Genomic DNA, 10,856 nt, shown 5'->3' with positions numbered 1-10,856 from the left:
CTTGTCAGATGGGGATCCTTGGCACAAAACCAGCTCTCTCCTTGTAGTTTTGTTGCATGAGCCTGTCATAATTGTCATAATTCATATCAGAATCAAAACTTACTCAAATATTTGGCAGCTAGATTGATATTAACAGTCAAGATGTAGCTTTTTATTTTTTTTTATTTATCCTTTATTTAACCAGGAAGGTCCCATTGAGATACAATATCTCTTCTGCCAGGGAGTCCTTGTCAAGATGGGCAGCAAAATTAGATTAAAAAAAAAAAAGGTTTCCTATAAAAATACAAACAGGGACAGGTTGCACCACAAAAACCTACCAAAACACAACAAACAGGCACAAAACATACAGGGATCAGGAGCTAAAAAGAATCATGGAAAATAATGGCACATGTTAAAAGCAATGACATTGTTCTGTAAAAACTTAAAGATTGTCATGAATTTTAAAAGTTGCATTTGGTAGTAGCCAAATAGAGCAAGCTCAGATTTATTAACATTAAGGTGAAGAGAGTTTTGAGACGTCCATCATCTGTTAGCCAATAGGACATCCAGTAACACAACTGCACCACAGCAGAGCCTCGGATCTTTTAAGGAAGCTTGTGCACATGTTGATATCAAGATGATCTCTCACTGCAACCACAAACACATCTAAGTTCTCCTGTGACTCAAACTCAAACACAAAGAAAGTCTTGGTTTGATTGTGCTCATCTATATCATGGGGATTTTTTAACTGGTGGATGATATCTTGTCACCTTGACTGAAGGATGAATGAAGTTTCCATTTATACATTTGTCTTTTCTTCTTGAGCCATTTAATACCACACACTGTACTCTGCACAATAACTACAGTGCACAAAATATATCAGATGGCTTTCCACTGACTTATTTAGGCTACTAATCTCTTGTTGACATTTAACAAACACAACAAACAAACACACTGTCTCCATCAGATGTTGTTTTTGCAAAGGAAAATCTATTTAGGGTAACACTTTAGATTAGGGAACACATATTAACTATTAATAAATTGCTTATTACCATGCATATTAGTGCTGTATTGGTTCATTATTACAAGTATAGCCCATTAACTATGAGTTTTCCCTCAACAGCCTCCTAATGAGCGCTTGTAGCAGTCAGTAAGGAAGTTTTGCTGGTTTCTCATGTTTGTTAAATGGATAAAAACATTTCCTGTGCAATTTTAGGAAGGAAACCAATATCTTTTGTTAGTGTATTGTAAACCATTAGAAATGTTCAAATGATTCATATGAATGAAAGTTATTCAGAAAACCTAATTAAGGGAGAATAAGTATTCTTGTGATACTAGCGCCTTATAAGCCCCATACTGAGCAAAGCATATAAGAGCCCAGTTCATATGCAGCAACTACCTTATTGACTAATACAAGAACTAATTAGGAGGCGGTTGAGGGAAAAGCCATAGTTAATGGGCTATACTTGTAGAATACAATAGTGCAGAATAAGGTGCTCATAAGTGGTTTGTAATGACTAATAATGAACCAATACACTACTAATATGCATGTTAATAAGCAACTTATTAATAGTTCATACAGGTTCCCTAATCTAAAGTGTGTTACCCTATGTAGCTATTTACTCAGATTTTCTCTTTCTTAATAATGCAAGTGTATAGCACAGAGGCTCAGTTGTATTTAAGTCTCTCAGCACACACACCTCAGCACAGAAGACATTCCCTGACAGGAAGTGGCTCTAGAAATGTGATCACCCAAGTCTTTCAGCACTTCCCTTATGGGGCCTCTGTTGTCGAGGCTGGCCTGCAGCAGTAATGAACCGATAGCTCGCAGCACCATAAGCATCTCTGCTCTGAAGCTACTGTCTTCCCTCCTCACAGTGTTATGTGATTCTAGAGAAGAGGAAAATTGTTATATGGGCCGCAATTAACTGATAACACGGGCCATGAGATAAATCTGGAGCATTTTGAGGACAATCAAAGATAACTACTACTCAGTTTAAGAAATCATATATGTTATTGTTGTGATCTTGGACTGCCTAATCAATAACCAATTCTCTCCCAAACCCAGGCACAAGAGATTACTTGTCTCTGTGATCTTATGGAGGTTATTGTACGTAAGAGCAGATAGTTTAGCATCCTTTTCTATATCACTGCCTCTGGCCCAGTGGCAGAACCAGAACCTCCTCCCCAACTTGTTCAGCCATGTTGGCTGCCTTCCGCCCTGCTGAAGTGTCCTCGAGCAAAACGCTGAATCCCTACCAGCTGCAGTGGCAGTGTGCAGTAGCTGATCCTGACCTCTGACCTCCCTGGAGGGCAATGGAGAGAATATCCCTGTAGGAGAATTAAATATTTCAGCAGTGGTGGGGACTCGAGTCACATGACTTGGACTTGAATCAGACTCGAGTCACAGTTTTAATTGCTTGAGACTTGACTTGATGCATGAAGAGAAGACTTGAGACTTGACTTGGGTTCTGGTGACTTGGGACTTGACTGACTTGTACTTTGATGACTTGAAAAGGTTTCTAAAGTCTTGACTTGAGATCTTGTGTTTGTGTAAATGACTTAGATTGAAAGTGATGAGATTTGTTCCAGCAGACGACTGAATTTAAATTCTGTTTTCTGAACTTTTATGGAATTATTTAATTTATTGAAGTTGAAACTGATTCTAGAAATCAAACTCATGATGCTCTCACCAATTTTTTATCCTATTAAAACCATATGGCATTGAAAAGTCCTGGATATTTAGTTTTCTTTAAGATATTAAATTGATACTGGACTCTTGATTTGTTCTGACTTGACGTTTAGATTACAGATGGCTCTCTATACATGACAAAAAAAGCCCCCACAGGTTTATGTACTCCCCACAGTATTCACCCTGTCTCCCTCTAGCGGTTGCGTTCACAGTTCAGTGAAAAAGTCTAGGGAATTTGATACACAACAGGGTGCACAGAATGAAAAATAATAATGGTTCTAATTTTCCTGATTATAATTGCTGATGAAGTGGCTGCTAAAGACGAAACAGAGTTTTTACGCTTTACTCTATGCTATATGAAGTAGTTAATCTAATTTATCTACTTTAAAGACGACCGGTCTGGAGAAGTTCGTGCATTTAACTGATCATGAGACAATATTTTCTGTTCGTCGGTGTGAAATGAATCATTCTGCAACTCGCAGCAGAAGTTAGACTTTCTACACCACTAGTCCGTTTGTTTTACAAATACAAAATATTGTTAGCCTACTTTTCCACAACCTCTCGTCACTGGAGAGGGTGGCACTGTTGAGGTAAATCACGGTTCCCAGTCGGAAATATTTTGATAATGCACTGCAGCACCCGGCTCTGCACAGCTGCATCCGGGATTAAACTGGTAAACGTCTGTAGATGGAGGTAGAGAAGAGATGATTCATGTCAGGCGGCTTCATTACCTCTCCATCTCCTGGAGATGTTGACATTTAGAGAAAATGATTCCCGATAGTTTTGCCAGTTTAACTTAACTTAGTTTAACGTTACAGTCTGTTGATAACCGCTGATGTAGAAGCTGTTGAGAATGACATGGCTAAAGTCACGACTGCCTAGCAACAACATAAAATATGTTTTATTTTTTTGGTAACGTTACATTTTTCCTTGTTTATCCGTTTATCTAACGTTAGCAAACTTCACCACCGAGTCAAACATGGTGCCGTTAAAACGAAGAAGAGTTGTCTCCTCGAGTGCTGGCGCTACTGGGACTGACAGCAACGCGAAACCCGGCGGGGATAAAGTCACCGAGTTCCCCCTGGTTGTTTTATTCCTCTTGGAGAGAAAGATGGGGGCGAGCCGGAGAGCTTTCCTCTCGCAGCTTGGACGAAGGAAAGGGTTTCAAGTGGAAGAGTTGTTCAGGTACGAGCTGTCGGCACTTCTCCGATACGTTCATCCTCTCTGGTTTAAGTGTCGCCAGTGAACTCAGCTGCTGTAGTGTTTAGTTGAATTGTCCTCTTTTCACAGCCGGTCTGTCACGCACGTCGTGTCCGAAAACAACTCTGGAGACGAGGTCCGGACATGGCTGGACTCTCAAGACGGAGGCAGAGGACAGAGGGGAGCCCACTGCAGGCCACCGGTCCACCTGCTGGACATCAGCTGGTACACAGAGAGCATGCGCGAAGGCCGTCCTGTAGAGATACTGGACAGACACAGACTGCAGGCAGGTTTCACTGTGGAGGAGCGCTTGCTGCTGCTTGTGTGTGTCGCCTGGACATAAGCTGTGAAGAGTGATAATCGCTCTGTTTCTTTCAGGAGCAGAAGAAGAACCAAGCGGAGGGTGCAGCGTTCTCCGTACCCAGCTATGCCTGTCAGAGAAGGACCGCTCTGCAAGGACACAACACCCTGCTCACTGTGCGTCTTTTCTACACTAAGTCCATGTAGCCACATCTCCTACATCAGTGAATCTCATCCTTTTTCATATCAAGGATTTAGTCCACATTAGAGCCACAGACCCCATTTGATGAGATTTTGTCTCTCAAACCCAAATCTGAGAATATTTTTATTGTTAGATATGATTTTGTCTAGAATCCCATGACTATCTGTATTGTAGGTAGAGAGATAACAGAGAAACTATGATCAAAGCAGTCATTCTTCTACATTCTCTAATTGTGTTAACTTCTTGTAAATGAAATAATTCTGAAGTTTAACAATATATCAGTTTGCTGGGGACCCCCTGGACCCCTGGTGGTCCGTGGATCCCACGTTGAGAACCGCTGTCCTACATTACACCCACTGCATAGATATTAGCTATTAGTCTATTGACACAGTTTTCCCTCCACCGCCGTCTCGTTCCTCTCTGTCTCAGGATGCTCTGTCCGTCCTGGCAGACAACGCTGAGCTCACTGAGGACGAAGGGCGAGGCGTGGCGTTCAGGCGGGCCGCCGCCGTGCTGAAGTCCCTCCCTGGACCAGTGACGGGCATGGAGCAGCTCAGAGGGTTGCCCTGTCTTGGGGAGCATTCGCAGAGGGTTATCAAGGTCAGGGGACAGGTCCCGTTTTGCCTATAGTTGGTCATATTAACCCTCCTTTTGGTGGCTCTTCATCACACTCCCAAAAGATCTAATAAGCAGATGATTTTCGTCTTGATTCCTGTAGGACATTTTGGAGAATGGAGCATCAAGCGAGGCTGAATCTATAAAGCAGTCCGAGCGGTATAAAGCTCTAAAGGTTTGTCGACTGCGTTCCGTAATTCATTCATTTTGGGATCTACTTGTCGATTGCAGCATTACAATCAAATTCAGGATGATTTTGGAAGAATTTATAACTGAAATAGAGGAAATTCAATGCATCAGTCAAGTTAAAATTCATTCCCCGTGGAAGTATCTTTACCTTAGCTTTTGTGCAGTCCTTCAAATAAATGAACATAGTATTGTCTGTGAATGAGACAAAGCCTTTGTTGTTTCGCTGCCTATTGAATGTAAAGTGTGTCTCAGGTGTTAACAGGTATCTTTGGAGTTGGAGCGAAGACGGCAGATCGGTGGTTCAGAGAGGGGATCCACAGCCTGTCACAGTTACAGGGATCGGGACACACACTCAACCACTCGCAACAAGCAGGTGTGTGTTTTTCTGCTTGCGTGTGTGCATGCGTGCTCGCTCATTAGTTTCTCTCTGAACGAGCGATCTCTTGTCGTTCAGGTCTGAAGCACTATGACGACATCAACCGGCCGGTCACCAAGGCCGAGGCCGACGCCATCGGTGCGATTGTGGAGGAAGCGGTCAGCGCCGTGTTGCCGGGCGCCGAGGTCACTCTGACCGGAGGATTCAGGAGGTATCATGTGATAAGTTCCCCGTCTCCTGCGATTCAGTCGACATTCCGAGGATAAAAAAACACACTGACCTCACTGACGCTCTTTCCAGAGGGAAGCTGACAGGCCATGATGTTGATTTCCTCATAACCCACCCAGAGGAAGGCAAGGAGGAGGGACTAATGCCTAAACTGGTCTCCTGGTTGGAATCACAAGTAAATCAGACAGTTATGAGATTCAGTGGCTGCTGAACTGCCTTAATAGTAATAATAATAATACATTTATCAAGTTAGTTTCACTGTAAAGGACATCAAGAACCTCAATATTTTTGTTCCTCTTAATGGTTTTCTACGTCCTCGCTGCAGTTTATATCTGAATCAGTTTGACAGAAAACTTTGAGCGGTTGCTGCACAGTCACAGATCTGCAAGTTAATGTCCCCCCCCCTCCCCCCCTCTCCCCCTCTCCCTAGGGTTTCCTGCTGTACCAGAAAACCACAAGAAACTCCTACCTCGAGTCCAAGGAGGGTCCCGGTCGGCCCGCCTCCAACATGGACCGCTTTGAGAGGTGCTTGTCGATCTTCAAACTGGCCACCGATAGGCGTGCGGGGCAGAGACGAGGAGCAAAACTGTCAGAGGTGCACGCAGAGAACGGTCTGCAGACAAACACGCATGAAAACTTCAATACAACCCGAGAAACTCATTCGAGAAAAGTGTGCAGTCTTGAAGCCCCCACGCAGAGTAAAGGGGAGGCACTTACAGACTCTTACCAACAGATAGATCCAAATCCAAATCCCTTGAGCCTGATCCACCCTAGTGACATCGCCCCGCACATGCGTGGCCAGGAGGAACACTCGGAGGCAGACCAGACGCAAACCTCTGGACCCAGACCGTGGAGGGCTGTGAGAGTGGACCTGGTCGTCTCCCCTGTCAGCCAGTTCGCTTTCGCTCTGCTGGGCTGGACAGGATCCAAGGTCAGCTCTTAGACGTTAGGTCTAAGTGACCTCTAGCCTTTGGTGCCTGAGTCTAAAACAGCAGTCTGACTGATTCCAGGGAGAATAATACGTTTTTTGTGTTTTTTCCACTTCCAGTTGTTTGAGAGAGAGCTGCGTCGCTGGGCGGGACACGAGAAGGCCATGTCTCTAAGCAGCCATGCTCTGTATGACAACAAGCAGGTACACACATGCACTTTAAAAACCCGCTACTAAACATACATGCACATACTGTTTTAATGCTGTGCGTACGCATTTAATACTTGATTATGAAGGTTGAGGCTGCAGCAGCAGGAGAAGTTGTAATCATGGAGTTGTTCTCGAAACATATTCAAGAAAAACAAATACATTTGAGCAAATATCATATTGCAAGATTGTAGCTTCTGTTCCATTCATTCCAATATTGACTTACAGTTGTACATCTTTCCTGTGAATTCAAATTTAGGACACAGGTGTGTGAATATTTTTGAGAGTGTAACTTCCAACATGCAAGTTCTCAGGTGTTTTGGTACTATAATACCTTCATACTTGCTTGTATGTACTGCTTGCAAATTCGAGACTTGCAGATGTATAATATGATGTGAACCAACTTTCTTTCTTTCTTTCTTTCTTTCTTTCCTTCTTTCTTTCTTTCTGCTTTCTCACACACAGAGCCTGTATCTGAGAGCTAGTTCAGAGGAGGATATATTTGCTCATCTTGGTCTGGAGTACATTCCTCCCTCAGAGAGAAATGCCTGACCTGCCTGAGCTCCAAGCAAGTGCTTGGTCCATGACAGAGGATTGTACTTTGGAGACAGGAAGGTAGAAGGGAGGGGCATTGAGACAAAGTGTCCTCAGCTGAATAGCAAACCAGAAAGCTCAGTTCAGCATTTAGTTGAACTGAGGGATTCAATCAATTATTCTTTTAATCAAGTGCCACAGTTTGGGAGTCTTTTAAACGCTAGTACTTGACTTAATGGATATTATCAAATGTCAAAGTGTCCTCATTCAAATGTTAGAAGATAAAATCATAAGTAATGTATTATTGCCTGCTACCTCTTTGTATATGACTATAAATTACATCAGTGCCTGTAATTTAAAGTATTTTTATCTGCTGAACTGTACAACCCTATTGCACTGCTAAGGTATTGCAATAAAAGATGTATAAATTAAATTAAGCCTTCACATTTATATTTAATTGTTGCCAGGAGATACAGTTATGAGGAGTAGTTAACTTAATGTAATTTAACACCTTTTAGCCAAGTAGTTCAGGGCCCGTATCCACAAACATTCTGAGAGTCCTCTCAGAGCTCCTATCTTAGCCTAAACGTCCTTAGCAAGGAGTCCTAGCATAGGAGTGATTTAGGAAAGTTCTCAGAGCGACTCTGAGCAAGGAATGGACAAAAAATGTAATCTTAGTAAGGAGTTGTGGTTGACCCCGTTGCTAGGTGTGATGCTCTCTTTGGACACTGTCATTGGTTGATCAAGAAAAATCAACACGCCTCTTTTTGTCATCCAGAATGAACACAAGGAATCACACAAGATAAAACACAATTTACTCGATATTAACGTGTGGTTTGCTTATACTATCAAAATAAAAATAGAGCTCATTGGACAAAATCTTTGAAAACCATACGAACCGTACTTTTTAATACTTGCAGTAATGTTATACTTTACTAATTTGATGTTAAGATTTGGTTAAAATGGCTCAAGACTCAGTAGTATTAGTATAATTTATAGACTATATTGGCAAGCCTATATGAATAGGATTTTTGAACAAGAGTTTATTGTATATGGTGCTGACGTGTTTCCCATCAGTGACCAGACAATACAGAGAAAACTCGCTGTTTCCATAGCTGCTGTTTTGTCGGCGCACGGTGTGACCGTCCAGTGGGAATTAAACAGGTTTTGTCACAATATGAGGCTGTGAAGGACCTGTCATTGTTTGTGTGATTGTTCTACTATGCGGTTGCATAAACCACAACAGGTTTGCCTATTGCCAATTATCTTAACATTGTGATAACTTTCATAATAATAATAGTGTTAATGCGTCTTTTCTGCGTCTTTCAGCCATTTCCTCCTCTCCTTAAGAAACTCCTAAGCTCCTAAAAGTCCTCCTCTCTACTCTTCACAGTTTTTCACCTTAGGAGCTCTCTTAAGGGCTAAGATGCTTTGTGAATAGCTTTTATCTTTACTAGGAATTAGTCTTACTTTTAAGGGGAAATTCTTAGAAAACGTTATCACTCTAAGAGTTTTCTTAGAATTTCACCACTAGGACCAACTCTTAGTGCTAGGAAGCTTTGTGGATACGGCCCCAGGCTTACAGAAGATCATGTTAAAAAGGGAGACATGATAAGACTGTTGCAAGAGCAATTTAACATAAATACATTTTCAGTGTAGTTTGGTTTCAAAGTAGTGTTTGTTTGATAAAATACATTACATACAATACAATCCAGTTTTCAAATACGTTTCTGTGTAGTTTCCCCAACACTGACGACTGAAAACCCATAAACTAGAGAGTGCATGTGTGAAGGAAGCAGACTGTTTTTTGTTTTTTTCACGTTTGCATGGCTGCATTTCCCCACATACACACCTGTGTACCGGTGACCTGTATTTCACAACATCCATGTCACCTTATCTGTACTTTTTTTCAGAAACGTAAACCACACAGTTCTATAGGCTTCTAGAGAGCCTAGATATTGTTTGAGATCTCTCTTCTTTGACATGTAATAATTCCTGAAAAAATAGATGAATAAATCTATTAGAATAATAACAATCATCCTCATTAATTCTTTCCTGTAACAAACAAGTCCTCATTTTTATTTAATCCCAGAGAGGAGCTCAGAGACATTTCCCGTCTGTGTGTGTGTGTGTGTGTGTGTGTGTGTGTGCGTGTGTGTCTCTGTGCCAGAGAGTGTGAGCTCACAGGCGTTTCCTTCACCTCTTCCTAACAGCCTCATTAACCTCTAAATACTGGTTTAACTTCAAAGGCCGCGTCAGCGCTCACACCTCTATCTCCTCTCACACATCTACTCTCGTTGACATGTGCACACTCCATCCTGTACGGCTGTTTAGTGCAGAAACTGTTTTTTCTACTTAAGACATAACACATGAGGGCGACTGAGATCATGGGGAAACCCATCATAGCTTATGTCTAGTCAATACAAGACAGAGAGAGAGAGAGAAGGGAGAAAAGGACATTCATTTTACTAATCACCATTGACGCATCACTGTTTTTGACACCGTATGTGTGAAGCAAAAGTGTCTGAGTGAGAGGGAGACGGCGGAGTGACGTCCTTCTGCGCTGGGGAGACTACCAGTCTGCGGTACTGTGTGTGAGAACAGAGACTAGAGTCACTATCATTTGTTTGAATGTAAATAATTGTGCCCATAGATGCCAGAAATTTGCCATATACTGAGCTTTCCACATCTTGTTGGGAGCCCATGTAGATTCCCTCGCAGAAAAAAAAGTATTGTGCTAAACTGTAATTTATTAAATAGAATAATACATTCAGGAAGTATATGAACTACTATGGAAGTTGCAGCCTGGCTATTTTATTGGTGTCCCCTAATGAGTAAACAGTGTTGAAATCTGTCAGTCAGTAAACATTAATACTACAGTGTGAATGAAACAATATTCTAAAGGTTCATTCAGCATTACGGGAATTCTCCCCGTCAGCTGCCCTAAAGGCTCGGGAACCATAAAGCGTACTACAGCTCATAGATTCGGGGGGGAAATTTAAATTTCATTCTCCTTCCCTCTTCCCCCTGTGCTCCATTTGATGAGGGGAGTCGCAGTGCCTGCTTGTCCACCAGGACCAGTCCCGCTGGCCCCATCAAAGCCCAGGGAGCCTTTGATGGAGTTGATAGGGATCAATAGGACAGGGGAAGAGGCCTAACTGACTGTGTTACAGACGGGGCGGGCCACTCCTGGAGACTACCGGCAATGCAGATCAATGATTATTAGGCGTCATCACTGCCTTGATCTGCATAGGGGGATCCATTCATCATCGGAAAGAGTCAAATGTTTGAGAAGGGACTTTTTTTTCCCAGCCTCGTGCTATGCTGTATCTCTGTTGAAGCATTTTGTAATGAAGAAGAATGCTTGAGCTAATGTTTGATTGGCTTACTGTGTGTGTGTGTGTGT

The 10,856-nt window shown here is 42.3% G+C and overlaps 1 protein-coding gene across 1 annotated transcript; it reads left to right on the top strand.

Moving 5' to 3' along the window:
- The first annotated feature begins 3,347 nt into the window (after positions 1–3,347).
- On the top strand, positions 3,348–7,828 carry polm (polymerase (DNA directed), mu). The gene is made up of 11 exons (XM_071535883.1): positions 3,348–3,856; positions 3,962–4,157; positions 4,250–4,348; positions 4,803–4,973; positions 5,092–5,163; positions 5,430–5,550; positions 5,632–5,764; positions 5,854–5,956; positions 6,212–6,712; positions 6,830–6,913; positions 7,382–7,828. Exons 1-11 carry the CDS (start codon positions 3,651–3,653, stop codon positions 7,466–7,468), a joined length of 1,773 nt encoding a protein of 590 aa, XP_071391984.1. The 5' UTR covers positions 3,348–3,650; the 3' UTR covers positions 7,469–7,828.
- The last annotated feature ends 3,028 nt before the right edge of the window (positions 7,829–10,856 follow it).

Source organism: Centroberyx affinis, unplaced genomic scaffold (assembly GCF_046629955.1).
Source record: "Centroberyx affinis isolate AG114_WGS23_722 - 3 ecotype Tasmania unplaced genomic scaffold, CSIRO-AGI_Caff_v1 ptg002779l_1, whole genome shotgun sequence".
NCBI lineage: Eukaryota > Metazoa > Chordata > Actinopteri > Beryciformes > Berycidae > Centroberyx > Centroberyx affinis.
Note: the sequence above shows the minus strand (reverse complement) of the source record. Positions and strands in the feature narration are given on the sequence as shown.